Consider the following 27,383-nt stretch of genomic DNA (forward strand, 5'->3'; position numbering starts at 1 on the left):
AGTTAGCAAGTTAGCTGTAGAACAAAAAGATTGAAAACATGTTGATTGTCTGACAATAATTTATTTGATGGGATGTTAGAAATTTGTTGATCAAAGACTCAAAGACCTTGCTAATAATAGAGAGAAGACTGGTCAGACAATAGTTAGAGGGGTCAGATTGTTCTCCAGAGTTTTTAAAAACTGGAACCACAGATATCGTTTTTTAGCCAGCAGGAAAGCAAGATTCAGTCAATGACTTATTAAAAAGTTAAGAGAGAATTGAATTCTGGGAACACTTTTGTAAGACTATGACAGGAATGTTGTCTAAACCACAAGCTGTTAAAGATTTTAGTTGAGATATGACTTTAGCAACAGAAGCTGCAGTGATTTGAATGTATAGCAATAGGTTAACCTGTTTATCGGAAATTGCAGGTAGAGTAGGGCCATAAGATTCAAAAGTCAAAGTAAAAGAAAATTTCTACGCAAATAGTTCAGCCTTATCCTTGTGAGAGGTGTTAAGATTAGTCCTATGAATTAGAGATGGAATGTTCAACTTACCTTTGTTAATGAGACTGTTGAGGATTTTCCAAAAGTCTCTATGGTCTAACTTATGAAATAAGATACAAGATTTAGTAAACTGGGAATAAGGGAACTTATCAGACAGCACCTTTTTACATAGATTTCTTGCAATAATAAATAGGTGTTTGTTCTAAAGAGAAGTGTTCTTTTCTCAAGAGAAGTGTTAAAGAAAATCATGAAAAAAATTCTATCTAGCTTTAGGGTAGTAGTAAGTAGTGTGATGATAGGGTGAATCTGAGAAAAAGTACAAGATGAAAGATTTATAGAGATCATTGCATGGTCAGAACCACCTAAAGGAGTACAAGGAGAAACTAAAAACAAACTATGGTCAGTGACAAGACACAAATCAAGGAGTTAAAGTAAGTGATTAGGGCTTTCTGGATAACGTAAAAGTTAACTATATGAGTAAGAAATAGAGAAGTTATGGGTTTTAGGGTTTTAGAAGTACAGAAGTTATGGGTTTAAAGTCACCAATTGGCAGAGGGGTAAAGAGAACAGGCATGATCCATTTGATCAGAAATTATATTTATAAGAGTGCATTCTTGAGACAAAGGAGAACAAAAAAGAACAAAGAGAAAGGTAATAGGTGCTAAGCTAAAGCACATGAAGGAATGGTCACACTTGATTTCTTCACAAATAAACAAGTTGATGTGTCAGTATACAATCAAGCCAAGCGTGTGACTATTGGAGTCTTTGTGAATCAAAAGATAGTACCCGTCAATACTGAGATCTGAAGAAGGAACACCCGAATTTTAATTAATCTCACAAAGAGCAAGAAAATGTGTTCAATTTTGCAAGATGTATATTCAACTGTTGGAAAGTTACTTCGAAGACCATCAATATTTGTGAAAAATGTATTGAAACAGTTAGGTAGTGGTTAGGGTTGTCCACTTTGCAAATTTTTTTTTCAAAACACCAAGATTGAAGTTTTTTGCATTTTACCATTAGGGTACTATGTAAAAACATTTTTTACAAAATTTTAATCACTATTCTAGAGCTCCCTCAACACCCCTAAAGACAAGCCTCAAATTTGTGTTTTTAACAGTAGCAAAATTGCATGCATTTATTACAAATTTGGTTAATAACATAATATAACTTTTAGATATTGACATGATTTATTATCTTATAACAGTTATATACAGCAATATAATTCTAAGTGTTGTTTATTACAGTGAAATAAATTTAAAAGTGCATCTGCAAACTTTTGGACACCCATCACCATCAATTACTGGTTCCAAGCTGCCTAATTGCCAACAAGTTTTAAAATTTTTTCTTTTCATACAACACGATGAAGAAAATGTTTGAAACCATATAACAAATCAAGAAATTGGGCATACAGTTACTGACTATGTGGTCACTTTTTGGAACATAGCACGCATCAAAACGAAAACAAGACAAAATTTTCTGTTGGATGTTATGGCACTTTGGAATGAAGGTGATCCGAGTGGGAAACAGGGCAACTTGTGGCTAAGTTGGATTTTTCAATATTGAGTCACCTGATGCCATTGAGGAAATCACAAAATCCAGACTTTCTATTTAGATCAAAAAAGAGACAGAAAAAGAAAGAGTAGAACATGAAGGCAGACTGGATGATCAGGATAATGAAGGCATGTAAGTCAACGATGAAGAACAAAATAGTGATCAGGATATTGCAATTGCTGTTACAAAAGTAGATGCAGGTATGAGGTGAGATTATGAACCTCAAATGGATAGGTGATCAGAATTTGTTATTCTTCATGTACCCAAAAGAATTATGCAATATAAAGAAATTACATCAGCATCTGACAGACTATGACTATTCAATAATCAGACAACTATGATTGATTTTGCGGTGATTAAAGCAGCTGGTGGAAGCCTGGACAATTTTGATATCTCCAGATCGACATCTTGTCAAAGCAGAATATTAAATCGACAGAAGATTGCTGAGAATGTTATAGATAGCATCAGACTTAACCCTACTCAGTTTGATGCCCTTCACTGGAATGGAAAACTGTTGAAAGATATAGTAGGTGAGCAATATAGTGAGAGAAAATTGCTGATCCTGCTCTTTCTGACTCAAAAGGAAAAACTCAAGCCAATGCAAAATTGGATCTCTTAGAAGCTTGGGATCTCAGCAACAATGTTGTAGCATTAGTATTTGATACCACAGCCAATTAACAATAGCATCCACAATGGTGCTTCTAAACTGATCGAAGAAATTTTAGGTAGAAAACTTCTTTACATTGCTTGTCGACACCAAATTTTTGTCGGAGCAGTTTGGAAGAAATCGTTTGGAAATATTTTCGGACCATAAAATAAGTTCTTTGGTAATTTTAAAGCTTCTTGGCCAACTTTGGATAAAGAGTTGCTAATTGAAACTTTAGAAATTGAAGGTACCTGGTTGAAAACCATCAAAGAGCAGACCATAAATCATTTGACACATCTACTTGCAAACAAAAATTCTGCAACATTTCCAAGAGATGACTATCATGAATGTGCCGAAACACACTCATCATATATATTTGGGCAAACTCCGCCACGTGATGTACATATTCTGAAATCAAGAGCCACCCATCGAGCATGGTGGATGGCTTGTAACATCTATGCTGGCAAAATGCTCATGTTTTTAAGGCACATGCCATATGACAAAGAGATGAAGATCAAACTTTTTAAAATGAATCGATTTTTTTCACTTTTCCACACATCAGCTTGGACAAAATCTAGCATTGGCACTGATGTGCCTTTCAATGATCTGCAACTCATTCATGACAAGATGTATTTCAAAGAAATAGATTAGGAAGTTGCTGATAATATTCTTTCAAAAATGAACAATCACTGATGGTATTTGACAGAAAAGGTAGTTCCATTTGCTTTCTTCAGTAAACATGTTTCATCCTCTGTGAAACTAGAAATGGCTGCAAAACTCTTGGAAATTCCAGTGCCGGAGAGTTTTCGTCTTGGAAAACCGGTTTTTCTTAAAATCACTTGTCAAACAGGTTTGGTAAATCTTCTGGGGCCTGAATCCCACACATTGTTCAGTATTCTTGATATTAACACAGACTGGCTTGCTAAACCAATTCACCAGTGGACAGAGCATATAGGTTACCATAGTTATTAAAATTTTGTAAAAAATATTTTTACATAGTACCCTAATAGTAGAATCGGAAAAACTTCAATCGCGGTGTTTTTGCATAAAACATTTGCATAGTGGACATAAGAAGCCTTAAGTTACAACTTTGGCTTAACTAGAAGTATAGAGACAACTGCATAGCTCATTGCTTGGAATGACATGCTCTATCTATGAATGAGTTAAGCTCTCTTTAAACTTAAACCATGTCTAAAATAGTAACCAAAAATATTAAACAAAAAAAACCATCACTACCACCACTACTAGGATTGCAAACCAGTGTTATATTGTAAGGAAACAATATAACACTGGTTTACATCTACGCTAACCTAGTGATAAAGGTACGCAAGGCTGGTCAACAGGATTGTTCTACTTACTCTTAAGATTTTTTTAAAATATTGATAAAGAAAAATGTTTTAGTAAGGATTTTACTCATCCGTCAACCATTTTTATGTAATATGCGTAAAGCATAAAACTTTAAAAGAAGGCTTGATGCAGTGTTGATAAAAGCCTGATGTAGTGTTAAAGAACATGTAAATTTTGTTAAACCTCCTATTGGCAATAAAAGTAATCACACTAAAAGTACTAAGTTCTATTCTGCAAATAGATTAACACCAGGAAGAACATCTGATTGTAAAATATTGCTTTAACTTTTCCATATTTAAATATTTTTAGTATCAAAATGGAAACTCTTCCAAATCACATGAATCATTATTTTTAATCAAGCCCTGTGATATAAAAAACTTATATCTGACAACAATATTCTGATAAAAAAGCTCAAGACCTTAGCACAAATTGCAATAGTTTTTGAATACCTTAGAGAAGTCAAAAACACTTCTATTAAAAAACATTGAACATTAAAAAAAAAACTAACTGTTAATACCTATACAAGGGGCGAATTAAGTGATTGCAAATTGCAATATCTGGAAATACTTCTGGTCTACAATTTATTAGTTTTTTAAAAACCGTGAAAATTTTATTTAACATTTTATATTGATATTTTCTTATAAGTCAATTAAATGCTTGCAACTCTCTTGCGCTTATAGTTAAAGGTGTTTAAAAACATACAAAAACTAAAAAATATACTTATTTATTACTATTTTTATTATCAATTAAATCATATCTAATTTAAGATTTATCTTAAATTAGATATGATTTATGTTAAATTTTTTAAATGAATAAATCTTCAAAGTTTCCCCTGCATTCTTTCCAATGCCCAAATAGCTTTGGTATAATTTTTAATTGGTTAATTTTAAGATTGCTGCGCATATTTTTTGGAATTTTCAGTAATTATTATTTTAACTTTGCATTTTATTTATAAAACTTGAATTAACTGGTGTTTAAACAAACGTTAAATTATTTAAGTTTTGACTGTTATTATTTTTGCAGTCATAAATTTATTGTTGTAATTTTTAAAACATTTTCCCAATATGATAATTTGATCCTTTCATTAAACAGTGTTTACGGCTTTTAATGAGAATGAAAAAACTGAGAATTTGAAGACCAGAAATATTTTCAGGTATTGCAATTTCACTTATTTTGCCCCTTGCTATATTAAAAGTTATTTTTTTTACAAAATTCCATGTTTTTATAAGGCATACTTGGCTTTTTTTTCTTTATGCACATTATTTTTGTGTCATATGGAATCATTTTACAAATACTTTTCTTTTTATGTCATAATGTTTACTTTTGTCTGTTTCTTTGGTACCAAATAAATAATTTTGATTGATTAAGACTTTAATAATATGGTTGGTTAAAATACTTTAAATTTAACATGATTTTCTGAAGTTTTCTTTATAACTTATAATTAGGTTAAAGAAAAGATTGAATCAGGTCAGCCATTAAGTGAGCCTAACTATTGTCCAAGCAACATTTATGAAATAATGCTACAATGTTTCTCTTTTGAGCCTGGAAATCGACCATCATTTCAAGTTGTTAAAGATGAATTGTTAAAAGTAATTGAGTTTCTTTTTTAATTAAAAAAAAATTTGTTAATATAAACAAATTTGTATTTACTTGATGATTGATAATAATCTTTAATAACTTTTAAAAACAAATCTGTAATAATTTTAATAATAACTAGTAATCTACCAAAAAGAAAACTAGGCACTAATGTGTTACTATAACTTGTTATTTAGTTATTAACATGCTATAAAGTTTAAAAATTATTATTTATTGAGATCTTTTTTTATCAGTTTTTTTTACATAAATATATATAGATATTAGGATTACGTTTTTTTTGTTCAAATTATTTTGAATAGCAAAATAATGTTGCTCTAACATCTAAATATCATTTAAATAAAAAAAAAAGTTAAAATTATTTTTTTCCTATCTTTGCCGCCTTCTAGTTGAAAATAAGCCATTTTTGATATTACAATATATGCTATGTAAATATATCTGCGCTACAAAAAATGCAATAACTTTGTTGTTTTCTGGTCAAACCTTCAAAAAAATTTTAAAACTCAAAATTTTATGCAGTAGCACAATTAGGTTAGCACTAGAATAATTAGCCCAATAATTTTTTACGACCAATACAAAGTTAAGTGTTAACAAAGTTAAGTTAAATGCCTTTTTATATGCACTTTCTATTATACTTATTAGAAGAAGTTTAAGAAAAAAAATTGATCAATTATTCCTACATAGTCCAATTATTTTTTGAAGCAAAGTGTTGAATATACTTTCTAGATAAAAGTTTTTCTCTAATGTATTCGTCTCTTCTCATTTTTCCATATACAGTTGTGGCTGCTTTCTTTCACCTCATCTATTTCTATTGCCCTGAATATATTATAAAGATACTGTAGATCTTTGCTAATATTATTCATCTTAATCTCATGTAGAAGGTTCAGTAAGTTATTCTATCTGACATCATATTTAAAAATTTGCAAGTGCTTTCTGTATATTGCCACTAAATGCAGTAGGTCTTGAAGTGGTGCCATTTAAAAGCAATACTAAATTTCTCAATAGTTCATTAAAATAGAAAATACACACTAATCATTAAATTGGATATCCCAAATGCAGCTCCAGTAATCTTATTATGGCCATCAAAGAAAATTGATTTTGGGTGTACTAAACACATATCTAACTTTGCTTTGTGCGATAATGTAGTTTTAATCAAGTGTCTTTGGCGCCTTAACTTGGTTTGATCCATGATAGGTTTTCTGTCATGTTTTTTTAATTCCCTTAATCTGATATATATATATATGGATATTAGTAATCTTATCTTATCTTATTATCTTTTAATCTCTTTATAATAATAATATAATATTCTTTATTTTATAAATAGTATAATAGTCTTTAAATTCTAAAAAATTTTAAATGTTTCTACAGTTTATTTTAAAATAAATAATAATGATTTTAAAAAGTGCTTGTTAGAATCACTGCAATTTATATACTAATAAATAGTAATTTAAAACAATAAAAATAGCCTAAAATAAATAAAAAATAATAATTTAAAATAGCGCTAGTTAGAATTACTGAATAGATAATTAGAAAGTGGTTTATAAATCCAGCCATAACAACAACAACAACAACAAGATATTTATTTTCCTCAAAATTTACAATATAATTACAATAATATATTATTAATAATAAAAATAAGTATCCATAATCATAGTTTTATCTTGGAAAATATTTAAAAACTTATGATCAAATTAATAATTAAATACCAATAAAAATTACAAAAATGCATAACATAAGTGCCCAATCAGAAAAAGAAAACCAAAAAAAACTTGATTACTATTCTATTTTCCTTATATCATTTAATGATAAAACTTATATTATTTAATGATAACACCTTATTGCAATTTAAAATTTAATAATTTGCTTATTGCAATTTAAAATTTAATAATTTGCTTATTGCAATTTAAAATTTAATAATTTGCTTATTGCAATTTAAAATTTAATAATTTTAGAACAAAAATTACTAAGTAATTTGATAACGATATAAAAAGCCTAAAAATGCACAAATATGGTAAAATAAGGTTTTTTAGCAACAAATGAAGACAAAAAAAATTTTTTTTTTTTTTTCTTTTTAACTTATATTGCCACGAGCAACAATTTACACTATTCAAATTTAAATTTATATAACCAAATTACTAAGTAATTAAATAATGATAAAAAGCATAAAAATATACAAATATATTGATTTAAGGCCCCTGTAGATGGGAAAAAAACATCTAAATATTTTTTTCCCATCTACTTTATATTATCCATGAGCAACAAAAAAATGCTATTCAAAGTCATATTTTTTCTAATGATCTACCCTATTAGATATATTTTTTCAACATATTTTTTTAAGAAAAATTTTTTTGATTTTATTTAAGAAAAAAATTAAATGAAAAGAATATTTTTAAGTTATTCAAGACTGAAAAATAATTTTTATGATTTTACAGTTTTGATTAACCAGTAATAATAATTACACAGCATAATTACATTAATTAATATAATTACATTTAAATAATAAAATCTTTCAGTGGTAATTCATTCTAAATCTAAGAAACTCTAAAAATTGATATTTAGTGAGATTTAATTTTAACAAGCAGTGTTATATTTATGGTATTTTAGCTTTTTACTTTATTCGTAATTTTTTGTGATTATTTGCGTTCTAGTTTCAGTTCTTTGTGATAATTTGCGTTCCAGTGTAATTTTTAGAACTACCAGTGTAGTACTAATTTTTAGATCTAAGCGCATAAAAAAATTCAAACTAAAAATTTTGGTTTCAGTGTTCTAGTGTAAATTTTGACACAATTTTTCAAAACCTCTTACTCAGACAGTTACCATATAACTTGTTTTCCCAAGCAAACCTAATCACTTACTTTCACATTTTAATTTATGTCTTATCTCTGACACTAGTTTTGCTCAGCTTCTCCTTGATCTTCTTTAGGTGGTTTAGACTATTCTATGATCTTTCTAAAACCTTTATCCCTTACTTCTTCTTCAGACTCAGTCATTGCACTACTTATTACTACCATAAAGCTGACTGGGATTTTTTTGGTGATTTACTTTGTGATGGTTGTTGGGTTGATGTTGATGCATCTTAGTGACATCAGTGATTTTTGTGACATCAGTGCTGATGTCTCTGTACTGATTACACTAATTGCGCCTCCTATTTAGTCTCCTAGACTCAGGCAGACAAGGGACGTTTTATTACTGCTCATTGGTTTTTTTTCATCTTATTCACAATAACAACTCTCTTGATATTAAACTTCTTTTTATTATTACAAGAAATCAATTCAAAAAGACGCTGTCTAGCGCTAAGCTCAATTATTCTTAGTTTACTAAATTTTGTATTTTAACTTTTGTAAAATCTTTAACAGTGTCCTTAACAAAGGCAAGTCTAACATTCCATCTCTAATACATTGGGTCTGATATTGATACTTCTCTCAAGAATAATTCAGAACTATTTGCAAAGAACTTTTCTTGTAATTTGTCTTTTGAATCAAATTATCACACTCTTCCTATTATCACAGAGAAATAGGTTCATCCATTCATTCATTAGGTCCATCCATTGTTAAACTTTTAATCCATTCTGACTTCTGTTGCTTATTTCTCTCCTGATCAAAACTCCATAAATCAATACTCTTTAAATTATTTAATAAGTGCTACTAGAAAATGGTACATGTGGTTTAAATTTTAAAAAATCTGGAGAACATATTGATAATTTAATCTTTGACAATCAAAATGGTTTTTGATCCTCTCATTCCACAGTTAACTTGTTAACTGTTATAATAGGAAGGTTCTATTGTACTTCAGATAAAGGCAGCTATAAATATTTTATCATGCTTCAGATTTAGACTTCTGATAAGTAAACTTATCCTATTTCATTGTGTTTACAAGCTCTAAAGTAGGACATCTACTTTTGCATTTTTTTTTTAAATGACAACAATTTGAAAGCTATATAGTAACTATTGTAAATAAAATATTAAATAATGTAAATATTTATAAGAAATATTAGAAAGAATTTTTTTAATTTTTTTTTTGTATTATATAAAAAATATTTATTTTAAACAAATTTGCTCTTTGATAATTATATGTTCATAAAACCAGTGGTTTTATAAAAGACTCTGGGGTTGATAGTCAAATAATCTTTTTTTTTTCTAGACCCTAGAGTCTTGGAGCTTGAAAAATGTCTAGAAGCTTTAAAACTCAGTAGGAAAACAGTTACAGGACTTGAAGAGTCCTGGAACCTACCATTTTTAAACTAGTTTTGATATAAAATGGTACCTAGGGAAATCAGTCTTTGGTTGCAGAACTAATAGCTTAATAAATTAAAAACTAGTAAATTCGTGTTTAGAAATTTCTAAATATTTTTCGAGCTCCCTGACTACAAAATTCAGTTATAAAAACAGAATATAACCTGAAGCTCTTTAAAGGACTTTTCTTATCGATTGTTTTTATCACAGACAAGCAACTTAAATTTTTTTTTGAGCATTATAGTTTTTCAGTATTGTTTGTGACTATTACAGCACTCAAAATAGCAGCCGATCAAACGATTGGCTACTTTTAAAAAATCTGACATTTTGATCTCCTAAAATTAAATCTGGCCGATCAAATTTGATCGGCAGTAATTGTTCTTCAAACTTTAATAATAATTAATAGAAAAACATCTGAAATACAGAAAGCTAAAAATATTAAATTAACATTAAAGTTATATTAAATTATATTATTATTATATTAAAACAAGTTATATTTTAAATTTAATTCATTTTAATTTAATAACAAACAACTTATTTAAATTTTAAGTTTTTTTTTAATTCTAAATAAAATAACTTATTTATAATCTAAATAAAGTAATTAAAATAAATTCTAAACAAAATAGTTAAATTAAAAACAGCAATGTTTTATTTATACTCAAGATAAAACATTTTAAAAAGAAATACGGTAAAACAAACACTTATTTACATTGTTAATAAACAAATTAAAAAATACAAAAAAATAAAAAATAAAAAATTTTTTAAATCTTTTTTTAATTTATTTTTTAATTTTTTTTTTAATTTATTTAAATTCTAAATAAAATAATTAAATAATTAAAATAATTAAAGTTAAAACAACAATAGCAATATGTAGGGTAGAAAAAAAAAATTTTTAATTTTAGTAAAATTTAATAAAAAATTTAACTAAAAAATGATTTGATTGTCTGGTTTTTAATTTTTTTTATTTCAACCGATCAATGTTGATCGGCAACCGTTGAATAATTATTTCGAACGCTGCTATTATTATTTTATTTGACACTTTTGATAAATACGAGTAATCTTTTATACACTTTAAAATTTTAGAGACAACCCGAGTTGCTTGTAACTCCTGAAAGATTTTCTGGTACTCTTTGTTTGAACTTTGAAAGAGGAGATATTATTACTGCAATTAAACCTCTCAGGTTTGCGTAGCTTTTTTTTTCTATTTATTCATAGGTCATATCTGTTTTTACTTTACAGGAAAAAAAAGAATTACATCACGCAACCATTGACAAATTTGGACTTCCTCCTTCCTCCTCCCTCCTAGTAACAAGTTGTTACATTTTGCTGACCCCCTCCCCCTAAACTTGTGCAACAAGTTTGGTCCCCCTCCCCCCAGCTCTAAGTATTTTTTGGTGGTTTTAAATATGATAATATTTTTAATTTTCTTAGGTACTTATAGTTAACTAATGAATGCATTTGAATATATACAAATTTTAATTTTTATTGTTTAATTTTACTTAAACTATTACTGACTTGAACTATTAATGAAAGTCATTATTTGTACACGCATGCAAATAAAAACCCCACAAAATTACTATAACTTATATGAAAAAATGTCTAAATTTTACTTTTTTTGCTTTCACAATACATTTGCGCTTAGCTGTGGATGATTAAAACCACATATTTTGTGGCGCAGCTATCAAGGGTTGAGGGTAGGATGAGAACAAATTTTTGGTTTTTGATGTTTTTTTGTGTTTTAAGAGGCTCTCTTTAAGGGAACAAGTTTTTGGATTTTAATGTTTTGATGTATTTGGAAATAATATGTTTTAACTATCATTGTTTTTTAATTATAACATTAAATATATAATATATTGTTTATTTATTACTGATATTTTTTATAGTTTCACTCAATAGTAACAATTAATGCATACATAAATTGACTAATATGGCATGGCCACAGATTGCTTATATCCCTCCTTTTCAGGAGGGACACAAGCATTCTGTCTCTTAACAATAAAAATTTTCAAGATTCTGTAGTAATATCAATATTCTTATGTATAGAGCAATATAGCATGTTTTTATGGTTTCCATAAATTTAGTTTTAAGTGTCAAAAATCCTGTGTTAGTAGCTGTATGGCTCACATTATAACTCATTTCAAGTAAAAATGGTAATAAACTTTAAATATACAGAGATTTAAATGTTTATATGGGAGATCTGTATATCTATGGCATCTTGCATGGGTATGTTATACATGGGATAAAAATTGCTTAAATAATAATAACATAATTTAAATAGTATTTAGAACATTTTTAAGTTAAGTTACTCAACAGATTAGTAGTACAAGTTCCTATTTTTTCACATAATTTCTTCTAATTTCATGTAAGGTTTCTGTAGAACTTTATTACTTAAAATGTTTTTTATGGTATGAAGTAAAATATAGCAATATAATATTTTTATATATAATTCAAATATAATACTTTTAAATGCATTCATGATGTGAGAAGTTAAAGAAAATAAGAAATGGTAAACACAGCTTGGTAAGACACTAGTTTTATATAGTATGAGACCTTTACAAAACATTATAGCAAACTTAAAATTAGTAGCAGTAGTGGCAGAATCAGCAAGAGATGCACTAGTAAAAGCACTGTCAAAGCCACTAGAAGTTGAAGTAGTATCTAATAAAAATGCCTAGTAAAAGATGTATTCTTAACAGTAGAGGCAGTGCTAAGACAAGTTAACGAGACAACAGCTCTTGCATAAAAAAAGTAATAGTGTGGTTTGTATCTAACCTTTTCAATCTTTCCTTTAGTCGTTTAAGATGCTTCTCTTCTGTGCCAGACAATATCTGTTTTAAAGACATATCATGCATTTACGCAAATCATAGAAATCATTGTTATGTAATGTTACTAAAATTATAACAAACCTCTTTTTAATCTAGTTTGAAAATAAAAAAAGTCTAAATAACATTTAAATTGCTTTAAATGAAAAAGTTTCTTTTTTTCTTTACATATTTAAAAAACAAAGTTTTATAAATATTTTTAAATTGTTTAAAAATATATTTAATTAGACACACAACAAAAACAAAAAGTGCCCTCCCCCAATCCCCACTTGTCTATGGCCATGTATGATTGTAGTTGCAGTGTAGTTACATACACTGGTTTAAATAGGTATGGAGGAAGTGGAGTGTACATATATTCTTTTTTGCATTCCTAAAGTTCAATATAAAGTATAAATTAACAGTGACTAAATGGTCAAATAACCTCCAAAGGTATATTTAATTTTTGATAAATGTATTATTTAAATGTGATGTAATTTGTGGACTACTCCTATGCTTTTTATTTTTTCTAATAATAGTTGTCATAGTTACACTAGTATTTTTTTTTTTTTTAATTTTAGTTGTGTTGATAACAAATTTGTATTAGTTGTATATCAAATTTTGTTTGTTGAAACTATTATCTTATAAATAAAGTTATTAAATTTTATTTTATTCAGTATCGAAGATACAAATCAGTGGCTTGGACAACATGAAGTTTCACGACTTTTTGGTCCTTTTAACAGAAGTTTATGCAATAGTTTAGATTATGAGTTTAATCAAGAAAAGAATTTTTCAACTCAGAAAAGTGTCATCTATAATGACTTGATTGTGAAAAATTCTCCAAAAGAAGGTATATGTTTTTAATAACTTTTTTTCTAATACTTTTATTAAATATTTTATAAATTATCTTAAGACATAAAATAAGTTCATTTACATTGTTTTCAATTACCTCAAGTTAATTGATATTAACTATGTAATTAAAACAAGTAAATATAATTAGTTAGCTACCATAATAAGCATAATTAGCATAATAAAGTACTAGTTAACCAATCATACTTAATAAAGTGCTAGTTAACCAATCATACTTAACAAGTACTAATTAACCAATCATACTTATTAGCTTGCTGTTCTTGAACTTTAATCTAAAATTTGGAACTTTAGGTTTTATCCTTATTGGCAATCATCAGCCTTAAAATTTAACCCATTTAGTGTTCTAATGTAATGCCATAACCAAATGTAATGTCAAAGTTCTAATCAAGAGTTACTGTTCTAATAGGAACAGTGATAAGTTTTCTTCTTCTATACCTATTATCTGTACATATCTTCTGTACCTTTTTTCTGTACCTATTTTATGTATTTTTGATTGTTTAAAGTAAAAGTCTCAGTATAAAATCTTTAGCCAACATTTGCTGGTTTTTTTGGCTTTACTTCAAAAGCATCTAAAGTACCAGATAATAGAAAATTAGACTTATTTAAATATTCTAAAAGGTAAATCAAATCAGGATTTTGAGTTTCGACAGCAAAGTCTGAGACAAAAATTGCCCCATATTTTACAGGCTTGTAAGCCTTAACTAAATCTTTCAAAATTTGCAGCTCAGAATCTGATATCTGTTATTGAAAACTGCACTTTGCTAAAAGCCTTTTTAAGGCATTTGTTTAACTTGAAAAAGTGTTCAACCATATCAAATAATGAATTCCAATGTGTTTTGCAGTCCAGAATAAGTTCATTTACAAGTTCTGATTTTACATGCTTTTGCAAAATATTATCATTTTTAACAGGTAATTTTTTAAACAGTTTTATTATTATACAAACATTTTTTTAAGTTGAAAAATAATAGTTTACAATAACAGGTTCTTCTGAATTATTTTTGAATTCAATGTTGCCTAGCTCGTCACTTTAATTAAACTCTTTACTATTACCTGCTACACTAATTACCTGCACTATCATTATCAACATTATTGTTTTGGTCTAAAGTTCAATTGATTTCACATAAAGTACATCAAGTACTGATAAATGGATTACATGGGCATAGCAGATTTAGTATATTGGCCTAATTAAATGGCCAAATCTAACATTAAAATCACCCACTGTCTGTAGTTGTAGCAACATTTTTAAATTCCAGTTTAGATTCACTCAATATTTCACTTATTATTTTAGCAGCATTTTCAGTTGGCACACTCTCAAAGACATATTCAACTCCAAGATTATAAATGTTTTTAAAATGCAAATATACATAACGACGTAATAAGTTTAAATTAAGTGTATTCATCAACAGTTAAACTAAATCTAATATTTTTATGTCTTAATTTTTATTATAATCAATATAATTTATATAATTAATATTTTTATGTCTTAATTTTTCTGTTAGTTGAGCTTTAATATCTTTAGCATGAGCCAGTAAAATACTTCTAATAAAAATTGAATAGGAATTTTTTTACTTTTGGCTAAAGCTAATTCCTGTCATCTCTTACTAACAGTGTTAAATAAATGTTCATTAATCGGATGAAATCTGTTGGTATAGTGGAGTATCTTTTGGTTGCATAAAATTTATAATATCTTTTTGCAATGAACTTTAAACTGTTTTTGTAAAACAAAATGATTCTACTTTACGATTTATCTTTAACTGCTTTTACATCACACTTGTGCACAGCCTCTTCTGGTTGTTACAATAACATCACAGATTTTGCATTCAATAGTTTCATTTACTTTGTGCTAAAATTTTCATTTACTTTGTTTCAATAGTTTCATTTACTTTGCACTTTAAGAAATACAAACAGGAGCTCTGCTTATATATTTTTGAAAAAAACATGCTAAAATTGAATAAATGCTTCTAAGTTATAGAATGCTGCAAAGTAAATGAAATATATATCAAGGATAATCCAAGAAGATATAAAATAGAGGTTTAAGCAAGAGTGTTACCATTCATATGTTTATGAATATCAACAACTTTTACTTGTAGTAAACAATTTAGTAAATTGAGTTTTGTTCAGAAAGGCATTTACCACATTTTTGTTCAATATGTGTTCGTTCGGCATCAATAACAGCTTCAAGTTGACGTTTGAACTGGGAACAAGTGGTCTGGATATAGTCCTTGGGCATTTTGTTTCACTCCTTCTTGATGGCAATCTTCAGGGAGTTGACACTATTGTGGGGACCTAGATAAGCTCTTAACTCTACATACACCCAGATTAAATAGTCGAGAGGTGACTATTCAAGAGGATGGTAGTTAGTCTTTTCTTCAGGAGGCTTAGAAGGCTTTTTTCTTTAACACTTGGGAAAACCAGGTGTTTCTCAAGACTAAGTCAAAAGCCAGGATTAAGAAATCCTTGCTCTTGAATTTGTTTAAGATCTTTTCTTAACAGATTTTTGTTAGTATGCTCACTCAATGAGAGCTCTTTAGTAATTTTTCTCATTGACCTTTATCGGATTCCAAAAATGTCAGCCTTTGACAGCCTTGATCAAGTGAGACGTTAGAATTGACCTCTTTAAACCACTTCCAAGCTTCCTTAGTCAACACAACCAGTCACTTGAAAATGTTTAATTATAGTGGAGGCAGCAATTGGTCAACAATTGATTTATTTTTACTTATCATTTTATTTTTTGGGTGTTTTTTGGTTTTTTTTTATTTTCAAAGTTTTGTGCGTCAACAGTAACAAACTAAGTGCGTAAAAATACCTACAGAACAATTATTTTACAATTACTAAATCTTATTACAAGGGTTCCTTTTTCTAAATAAAATAAAATTTGGTTTACTTCATTCAATTTTGAAAGGATATGTTCCACATTCAAACAGCTAAAATATAGTATAACATAAAATTGATTAGAAAAGCATAAACAAATCAAGAAATTTCATAGAATCATAAAGGACATAACAAAATAACAGAACTAAAGTTTTAGAAACTCATATAAGTTTCAGCAGAAACGAAAATCAAAACCAGAGCCGACGAAACTGGGGGGGGGGGGGGCACGTGCTCCTTTCCCTTTTTTTCTAAAAGCCCTTTTTTTTTTTTTTAGATTCTAGATATAAAGGACTTTTTTTAAAATTAAAGATTTATATTTTTAGGCACAACTTTCACATCGTTTTGTTTATTTCGTGGTTTACTATAATGACTTGAAGCTTTGGTTTTGATTTTTTGATTTAATGAGAGGTAAAAGACGTTTTAACATTCTTTAACATCTATTCAACCAGGGTAGTACTAATATTTATTTTTTTTGGTTGGCCATTTTGATTAAAACTAAATTTACTTTGTATCAAATTTTCAGTGTTCATGACTTCATGACATGTCTAAATACTACTATACTCCAATAGAAGTTCATTAAAACTGTCGTGCACTAGAAGTTCATTTAAACTATCGTTCAATAGAAGTTCATTTAAACTATCGTCCAATAGAAGTTCATGAAAACTGTCGTCCAATAGAAGTTCATTTAAACTATCGTACAGTAAATTTTTTTAGTTTGTCACTGATAGTGTTTTCAATTTTCGAAATATTTTTCAGTTCAAATTAGTGAGCTTTAATTTTTTAACTTTTCTATAATATCTAAATAAAAATATGGTAGTTGGATACCTGTGATTTTACTCGCTAACACAATCTTTGATTTGAAAACACAATGTTTGACGGTATACTACAGATTATTTTTTACTTTAAAAAATAGTTAAAAATTAATATATAATTAGAATATAAAAAAAGTAAAATTAATAAATAATTAAAAGCAATATATATGGCAAAGAGTAAGGATAAAAAATTTTCTAATAATTACAAAAGCAAAATTCCAAGAACATGCTATTAATTTCATATTTTTATGTTTCTACGTTGTAGTGTGCTTAAGTTTGTATATGTTTTTATATATATTGTAGTTATTTTGTATTTTATTTAGGAACATGTGAAAAAAAGCAGACACAAGAGCGTCATAATCAAAATGAAGTGCTGACGTCAACATTGCATATTGTTGACCAACATTCTTCATTAGAGCAACATTTTTCATTGCCTTCTAACACTTTTCAATCAAAAAATCTAACAGAAAAAGAAAATTACCTAAAGAACTTTAAAGATACAAAGCCTTTAGTTCAGGAATTTGTTAATGAAAGAATCAAAAGCAATATAAATGCTTTATTGGATTCCACTGAATCTATGTCTCTAAATCCGACCTTCTATTCAATTATAAATTATAAAAACCCTTCCTTCAATAAGCAAAGTATTTTAACATCTCACGGAGAACAACGTGTTTTAAACTCGGATTATATTTTAAAAACGCCAAGTTCTTTTGAAGAAAAACCTTCGGAAAGTAAATGTTTCGTTTTAGAAACTGAAAATGAAAACAGCAATAGTAATCTTCTTTCTAAATTTAATTTAACCAATCATTTTACCGATTCAAACCCAGTCAATGTCGACAAACTACCTAAAAGTAAATCAGTGCGCAACATGGTTTCAGTAGTTGGTACAGAAAGCGTAAGTGAAAAGTTTCGAAAAATTCGTGAACTAATACCCAATGCAAGCGTTGGTGAATGTTTAGATGGCCTTCGTTACTCAAATCAAGATACCGACAAAGCCATCAATTACATACAAACCTACAAACTTACGCAACTTAATTTCGGATATACATTCAGCTACTGTGAACAAGTGTATCAATTAAATAATTTTGATTTTCATTCAGCGCGTTGTTCATTGACAGTGCAATTCGTTGCAGAAAGCTTTAATGGTGTCAATCAAACCATTGCTTTAGAGGCACTAAAAAAGAATGATTGGAATGTTAAGGTAGCCTTAAAAGAAATATTTTTAAAACAATGTAGTTTGTTTGGTGTTGAGAAAAATCAATCCTTGCATATACTGGAAAGTTGCAACGACGACGTAAAAAAAGCTGAAGAGATTGCTAAAGTTTCAAGAGTTTCAGAAGTTACAGGCAGAAGTGAAGTCTACTGCTTAGATATACTTAGAAGAATGAAGTGGAAAGTCGGAGACGCAGTTAGTTATATATTATCAACCTAGTTTTATTTTTTATTTTATATATTTATAATAGTTTGTATTTAATATTTAAATTATTAACTTTTTTAAACAAACAGAAATTTAATTTATATTTTTTTAAATGTATAGAATAAAAATTTTACCTTTGCTAAATATTTTTAAATAAGAACGCTAATTATAATATATATTATTGTATTATAATTATAATATATATTATTATATTATAATAATAGTCACAAACAAATAACGCCAATTCAAGATAAATATTGTAAAAAAAAAAATCGAATAAATGCGACTAAACACCAAAAAGTTTAAAGAATGTGATTGCAATATTTGAAAATAAATCTGCAAAAAAAAAATTTGATTGCAGTTTAACGGAAAAAAAAAAGAATTTAAATAAATTGCAATACTCAAATTTATTTAATATATATATTTTTTTTCAATCCTAGGATGAATTAAATCTTTTTTTGTTTGTTTTTGAATTTAACTGTCGTATTAAACTTGCAATTAACTGTTAAATTCTTTTAATTATATTAGTTGTTGTTTTTGTTTTTTTGAGCAATGACCAAAAATCCGACAAACTGCAACAGTAACCCTATTAAATACCTTCATATAGGAGGTAGTTGTGAGCGTACATGACTTAAAACTCAGAGTTTTTTAACTTGATACCGCTAATCTTGATCTTATCAACGCAAACGAGGCTAATTTTATCAACGCAAACAAAATTAACAATAGACTAGTTACAGTATCAAAAAACGAAATTAATTTAAATCACTACTCAAACCCTTTAATAACTTCAATTTTCCAGAAATCAAATTAAACTCTTAACGAGGTCAATATAAAGGAAATGGCCAACTATCAGTGATTAAGTTCTGAGGCCAGTTAAATTTAAATTTCCTTTACTCAAAAACCTAACAAAAGAAAATAAAACTGTATTTATTTTAGGGGATTTCAACATTGATTTGTTAAAGTGTGACACAGATTCATATACTAGAGACTTTTTAGACTTGCTCACCTCAAATTACTTTCTACCTCACATTGTCCACCCTAATCGTATTTGTAAAATATCAAAAACACTAATTGACAACATCTTTTCAAATATTAAATCAAATAAATGTAAGGCAGGGAATCTTATCACCGCAATCTCAGATCATTTTCCCCTATTTCTGATAGCTTATATTATTCTTAAAACACTACCTTACAGAAAGCTCTTAATCCAGAAAAGAAACTAAAAAAGTTTCAATAAAGTTGCATTTAGAAACGATTTTCACAAAATGAGTTTAGACAGAGAACCAAAAATATACCCTGATAATTGTACTCAGTCTCTTGAGAATACAATTTCCAACATTATTCTACTGCTTGATATCCATGCGCCTTTTAAAAAGCTTAACAAACAAAACATTAAATTCAAAACTAAACATTGGATATCAGATGAACTCAAGCACTCTATACAACATAAAAACAATCTCTTTAAAAAATATATTAGGTCTAAAAATCAAACAAGTAAAACCATATTTCATATTGAGTATAAAATATTTCGTAATAACCGCCGATCGAAACTCAAAAAAAGCAAAAAAAAAATTAGTTTGATAATTATTTTACTGAAAACACAAAAAATATAAAAGCAACCTGGAAGGTATCAAAAACATTAATATTGAAAGAACTCTCAAACACCTCCCAACGTAATCACACATAACAATAAAACAATAACAATCCTCTTTGATATTTGTAATGATTTTAACAACTACTTTACTAACATTGGTAAAGATACCCAGGCAATAATTCCTTCATCCATGAATCATTTCACATATTACTTATCAAATCCTTTTCAAAAATCTTTCTTTATAAAACTTACTGACAAACATAATATTTCAAAAATTATCAACTCTTTAGACGCAAATAAAGCTTCTGGACCAAGCGGTCTGCCAGTTAAAGTTCTATAAACGGTCTGCCAGTTAAAGTTCTATTAAAAACGGAACTTTCAAGAATTCATTCTAACATTTTAATACCTCGTTCTCAAGTGGTAGTTTCCCAGCAAACTTAAAAACTGCCAAAGTTTTTTAAACTGATTCAATAATCTTTTTTAAACTGATCTAATAGTTTTTAAAACTGATTCAAAACTAATAATGTCAGACTATAGACCAATTTCACTCCGCTCCAACATTGACAAAAATCTTAAAAGGCTAATTTTTAACCGCTTAAACAATTTCTTCAATCAAAATAAACTGTTTTTTGAATTTCAATTTGATTTTCGAACAAACTACTCTACACCATTTGCTGTACTAAGTCTAACAGAAAAAATTAAAGATTCTCTAGATGAAGGAATGTTTGGATGTGGCATTTTTATTAACCTTCAAAAGGCATTTGACACTGTAGATGTTAATATTCTACTTTATAAGCTATCCTACTATGGTATTAGAGAAGTTTCAAACTTCTGGTTCAAATCTTTCCTTACCAATAGAACTCAATTGGTATCTATTAGTGGGGTGAGTTCAAACCTGAACGATATCAAAGTAGGTGTTCCCCGGGGATCTGACCTTGGCCCATTGCTGTTTCTTATTTATATAAATGACATGTCTAAAGCTTTAAAATTTTGTTGTGCCCAATACTTTGAAGATGACACAAGCTTTCTCTATTTTAATAAGTCTATAAAAAAAATCAACAAATATGTTACCTATGACCTTAAAAAACTATGTAACTGGCTAAATGCCAACAAAATTTCCCTTAACTCCAAAAACACTGATTTAATATTATTTAAAAGTCGTGACAAAAAATCAGATCACTAGCTCATAATTAAGTTAAATGGGAAAAACTTTGGTTTAAAAAAATTTGTAAACTGCTTGGGCATAAAACTAGATAAAAACTTAGCCTGGACCATTATAACAATTTATCTAATAAGTTGAATAGATCCCTTGCTATTCTGTCAAAGCTAAGATATTTTTTACTGCAAAAAACTTTAAAATCTATTTGCTATGCTTTGTTTCACTCCCACCTCACATATTGCCCTCTACCATGGAGTCAGAACATAAGTATTGTAAATCGCCTATTTATCATGCAGAAAAAAGCAATCAGGATAATTGAATTTTTACCAAAAAATTCACATACATTCACACCTTTTAATGCCTTATAAATTTTAAAAGTGCACGATATAATCAAAATTGAATCTCCTATATTTATTAAATGGTTTACTCTACGCAGTGCAATTAGCTATCAACTTACAAGAAATTCTTGTAGAGGTCCACTTAGTATGCAAACATGTAATACAAAATCCTACGGTAAACATTCCTTTAAATACTCTTCATTACTGGACTGGAATAAAGTTCAAACTAAATTAAAATCAATCCCTTTCAACAGCATTAAAAAATATGTCCTTAAAACCAAATTAAAATACTACTTGCTAAATCAAGATAAATAGAAACAAAAGTTGTATCACTAGCAATAAAAGATATATCACCATGGAAAATGTATAAGATATAAATATGAATGTTGACTAATAGCAACCTTCTGTGAGTATATTATTTATTTTATTTGCATTTTTTTTTTGTTTTGTTCATGGTCGCTCTCCTTGATTTAGCCTAACTATATGAGAAGCAACGATCCGGAATGTAGACTGTACATATATTTTTTGAAACTTATAACATTCTAATGTAAAACATCTATATTTTTGGTAAATATATTGCTTTTTTTTTGTTGCTTTTTGTTGTTGTTGTTGTTGTTGTTGTTGTTGTAAGACAAAAGATCTAAGAACAAAGTTTTGGCCAAAACACCTTGGATTTGGTCATAAGCAGTCTAAACAAAATTTTCTCAGTATTAGCTAAAACAGTCAAACAAAGGTCATGAGCATCTAATCCAAACCAGAAACCTTTTAGAAAAGAAAGTTAAAAACAACAAATAAATTAAATTTTTATTTAATAAAACGAAGTTTTTCAAAAAAAAAACTTGGAATTCAAAATCAATTGAGAAAAATCAATTTACCAAAAGAATGTCAATAAACGTCTAGAAAACTTAAGCTTACAATATCAAAGGAAAATAAATCGTTAAATTCCGAAAAAAATATTCAAAGATAAAGTTAAAAATAATATATAAATACATTAACAAGTATTATTAAGCTGTATTATCACTTTTATTCTTCATAATCTATATAAACAATATCTGATCTAGCTTTAACCAAATTATTTTTTTACTGTTGTCTGCACATTATTTGCCGACTTCAATGGCAAAAAATGCAAATTTATGGGGAAAAATGCAAACTCATGCAGGAAAAAATTTAAAAAATTAAAAATATAATAAAAAACCGCAAGAGTTCACGTTGGAAAATACCGAAGGAAAAAAAATCGCATGAACGAAACCTTGGCAGTAACTTCAGCAATAATCTCAAATAGTTAAACCACACCCAAAAAATAACAATCAAGGCTTATACTCTGGGTACACTAAAAAGAACCTATAATTACTGGAATCAAGAATCTTTTTTCAAACTTTAAAAAATAACAAACTCTAAAAAATAACTTTTGTCAAACTCTAAAAAATAACAATCAAGGCTTATACTTCTGGGTACACTAAAAAGAACCTATAATTACTAGAATCAAGAATCTTTTGTCAAACTCTATAGCATACATAAAACCATAGCTTGAATACTGCGCTCCAGTACGTAACCCGTACATCATAAAAGACATCAAATACATCAAAAAGTTCGACGAAGAGCTACCAAATTCATTACCAAAATTAGGCAAGCAACAGACTACTATAGTGGGGTTTCAAGAGTTTATCTGTTCCAGAGATAATAAATTTGTCTATTTTTATTACTATAATTTTTAATGCAACACAATGATCGCAAACTGAGCCGTCTAGTTACGTAGACATAGGAGATGTGATAGTAGAATCAGATTGTATATGATGTCATTGGGTAAAAATCAGCAATCAAGGTAGAGACTATTTAGTAGAAAGAATAAAATTTCGCACCTCAAGGGTAGGGGTGGTCATAACTCACGCTCTAATCATTCTTAACAAATCATAAAACAATGGCCTATGAGTTTGCAAGTCTATATAAATCTGCTGGTGTAATAATGAAACGCGTGACTAAAAACATCGTATAATATAAAACAATAAAATAAAATAAGTAGATAAAAAATTTATAAGAAAAATAATAATTAATGATAGTTCAGATCATTTAAAAAGAAAAATAGAAAACGCGTGACCTTTTTTGTGACGTTGCTGACCTTCCTCGTGACCTTGGCTTTACCCTGAACCTTCAGTTTATAACGCAGCGCTCTAATCCATCATGCTCTAGAGGTATGCCTTGAATAAATCTGTCTAATTTTAGTATTATAAATTTCGACTAAAGAAATATAAACTTAAAAATTTTTAACAAAACATGATTTAAAAATAATAATAATAATAACGGAGCAATTTTTTATTTTAAGTACTTAATCCTGACATTTCAGTATTGTTAAAAAATTTGCCCAAATAGTGAATATCATATAACACCAATAAAGTTAGATTGTGTTGTTTATTTTTAAATACTTTTTTTGTGTGTGCCATTAGAAATAACTTTGATAGCCTTTATGCATAGAAAGCTATTTTTGCAAAGCTTTTTATTTTACAAAAGTTGAAACTGTTTCTCTGCACACCGGCCTTGTTCATCAAGATTCGTGTTTCGTAGTTAAAGAGCTGAGAAAGGGTTGTAACCGCACAAAAAAACAAAAACAAATAGTAATGAATAAAGGAGAAGAAAAAAAAAAGAATAACAATAGTAAGCAAAAAATCCGGATGAGCGACATCAATTTGTCTACAAATTACATTATCATGGTACAAGTTATACGTTATTAGTAAAGCTAAAAAACCAAATATATCTATTCATGTTTTTATCTGATATGCAATTAAAAACCTTGTTACACTCATTTTTTAAGAATTAGAAAATAAATTACTGTGTGTATCTTGAAACACAAAGTTAAAGTAAATTGTTCATATAATCTGTATACATAAAATTATAGTTGTTGTGAACGGGTGTTCTGCTGTTTTATGTAAAAAAAATTGATTGAAATGGCGCAATAAAAATTTTACAATTCTTATAATTTCCAAGGAAGTATTATGTGAGGAGCCCATTTGCAAAATGCGCTAAGTCCGAGTCTTTGCAAAAGTCCGAGTCTTTGCAAAAGTCCGAGTCTTTGCAAAAGTCCGAGTCTTTGCAAAAGTCCGAGTCTTTGCAAAAGTCCGACTGATTTTAAGAAAACAACAAAAAACTACTTTTAGTTGTGCATCAACAGAAATTGATTTTTTCTTTGTCCATTTTTAGGACCAAAAATTTTTTAATTGATCCAATATTTAAATAGATGATAGATTTAAGTATGTAAAACATGGAAATAGAATTAACTCAAAATTTTTATTTTTGTGACTTATAATCTGTATACATAAATTTAAACAAAAGGCCGTGACGCAATGTTAGAGCACTTAGTATGCGAGCTCTGTAAATAAAAAGTTTTTGCATAAATTCACTCATGGGGAAACAAAAAATGATAATGAGTCCCTTAATATATTAGTTGGATGAAGTGTCATATACATGTGAGATCAATTCTTAATTTAAGTGTGAGTATTGTAACCCTTTATTTCCGTCAAGAATGATTTAGCTAAATTTTTTTGTAATACTATTACTATTTTAACATAATTTCTGAATAAGTTATTCGATGTTGCATGCAAAGTTGAATTAATAAAGCATCAGATAACTCAAAAAAAAAGGAGAAAAAAGACTGAAGATTGAAGAGTTTATTGGATGATATGTTACATAACAAGAAATAGTTTTTTTATAGATTTTTTGTTTTAAAATTAAATTTTGTTTCTATACTTTTAATACTCGTCATTTTAAAAAAAAAAATTGAACGAAAAATATTTTTCAAACCATTCGTGATAAATGCTTCAAATTTTTATAGTTTATTCACCAAATATATTAAGTTCCCTTTCAAATAAAACTTTATTCTATGAATATATTTGTTGAATATATTTGTAGAATTTAAAAAAATATATATTTTTATAAATATATAGTTACTTTAAAGTATAACTTTTATACGAAACAAGATTTTATCGTCACGATGGCATCACAGTCGTCTAAGCCATTTTCTGGGAAGTTTTAAGCTAAACCGGATTAAGGGTGTTAGGGACCAGGTGCAAAAAATACTTGGGGCGCGCATTCTTAAAAAAATACATTCAAAAATAAATCCAGATAATACATAGTATTATTTTTTTATTCACAGAGAAATTTTTCTTGCTTTCACATTGGCAAAGTCAGTTATGGCATCCTAATAATTTATATTTTGTAATAAAGTTCTTTCATTGCCATTAAATTAAGAGCATTTAATAGACCATTTAACATTGAGAAACAGAGATCTTTCTAAACTTTTGTTATTTACAAAAATGCTCTCACTGTACTACAATTGAAAATGGGAAGAACTAGAAAAACCCAATATGCAACGTAAACATTAGGTAAAACTAATTCTAACTTATTTCTACGAATTGCTTGTTATCACCCGAGTGCTAATATATTCATCTCATTTTTCATGAACTTCGAAAACTGGAATACTTCATCATGGAATTGTGTATCTAAGCTTGAAGGATAAATCTTACACAAGGATTTGACAGCGGCAACAATGATAGGAACGGCCATGTTAGTAAACTAATTAGAAAATCAAACTTTCTCTCAGTAAATTCTTAAGCAGAAAGTTTTTCTTTCATTTTTAACTTGTATATGATAAGTAAGTGTTAAAATTTAAATTAGTCACTGCCGCTTATAACCACTTCTTTCTCTCTACTCTCACCAACTTAAAACCACTTTTCTCTATTCTCAGCAACTACTTTACGCATCTTCTTTCTGGTACTTTTTTGCTTGTACTGCTTAGTAATAATGCTTGAAAATATTTCAGAAATTTCCGGTCATGAAAATACTCACAAACCGATGCCACATATTCCGAAAAAGATTGAAACAATCGCACACGAAGACCTAAATTTGCATTATTATCCTGAAGTTTGATACTAGTAGCATCAAATTGTGACCTGGTGACCAAATTGTGTCAAAACTCCGTCGTAAAAAAAACATCTAAAGATTTCATTTTTTTAAAAAGTGAATTGAATTCATTTGTGTTTGACGTTTTTCATCTTTATACAGAACAATTGGTTCTAATGTCTCAAAAATATGACTGTAATTTGCATGTGAAACTTTAGTTAAAATGACTCTTGATGACCACCATATCCCACTCAGAATTTTAATGGTAACTTTCTTGTTCTTCCCCGCACTATTTACAAGACAAAAACCAATTATCTGCTATCTGTGAGTGAGTTGAAGAAGCAAAAAAATTATACAGGCATTAAAGAAACCCAAAGAAATTGGATGTATCCTCACAGCATCCGATTTCTTTAAGTTTCTTATTTCTAAGAGTTAGACCTTAACTGCAAAAAAACTTTAAGCACTCAACAACTCCTCTTTTCTCAGGTAATGTTTTTTATCCTCCAACTGCTATTTCTAATCCAGTTCTTATATCATTATATGAATCTGGAAAAAGCAAGCAAAAAAAAACAAAATATTTTTTCTTGCGGATGGTGAATAAATAAGCCTCTTTCAAATCTCATCTTTTCAAATCCCTCATCTCTCTTTCAAACTTTACTATTTCTTAGTTTTTTTGACAGTTTAAAAAGCAGTACGTTGAAACTTTTTTCTGCTACATTTTGATCAAGAATTTCTTTTATAGAAATCCAAAAGCTTTGCGCCTCTTTCTAATTTTTCCA

At 28.1% G+C, this 27,383-nt stretch overlaps 1 protein-coding gene across 4 annotated transcripts in view; it reads left to right on the forward strand.

Moving 5' to 3' along the window:
- LOC100203145 (activated CDC42 kinase 1) overlaps positions 1-18,715 on the forward strand; it is a 63,684-nt gene extending 44,969 nt beyond the window's left edge. For 3 of the 4 annotated variants that reach the window (XM_065799273.1, XM_065799272.1, XM_065799271.1), the window contains 4 exons: positions 5,476-5,619; positions 10,939-11,036; positions 13,331-13,503; positions 17,530-18,715. In XM_065799273.1, the coding sequence (XP_065655345.1) occupies positions 5,476-5,619; positions 10,939-11,036; positions 13,331-13,503; positions 17,530-18,638 (1,524 nt within the window). In that variant the 3' untranslated portion in view covers positions 18,639-18,715. Of the gene's footprint in view, positions 1-5,475; positions 5,620-10,938; positions 11,037-13,330; positions 13,504-16,717; positions 16,803-16,917; positions 17,095-17,529 lie in introns of all 4 variants that reach the window. The other variant, XR_010638991.1, reaches the window with a different exon arrangement.
- The last annotated feature ends 8,668 nt before the right edge of the window (positions 18,716-27,383 follow it).

Source organism: Hydra vulgaris, chromosome 06 (genome assembly GCF_038396675.1).
Source record: "Hydra vulgaris chromosome 06, alternate assembly HydraT2T_AEP".
Taxonomy (NCBI): Eukaryota; Metazoa; Cnidaria; class Hydrozoa; order Anthoathecata; family Hydridae; genus Hydra; species Hydra vulgaris.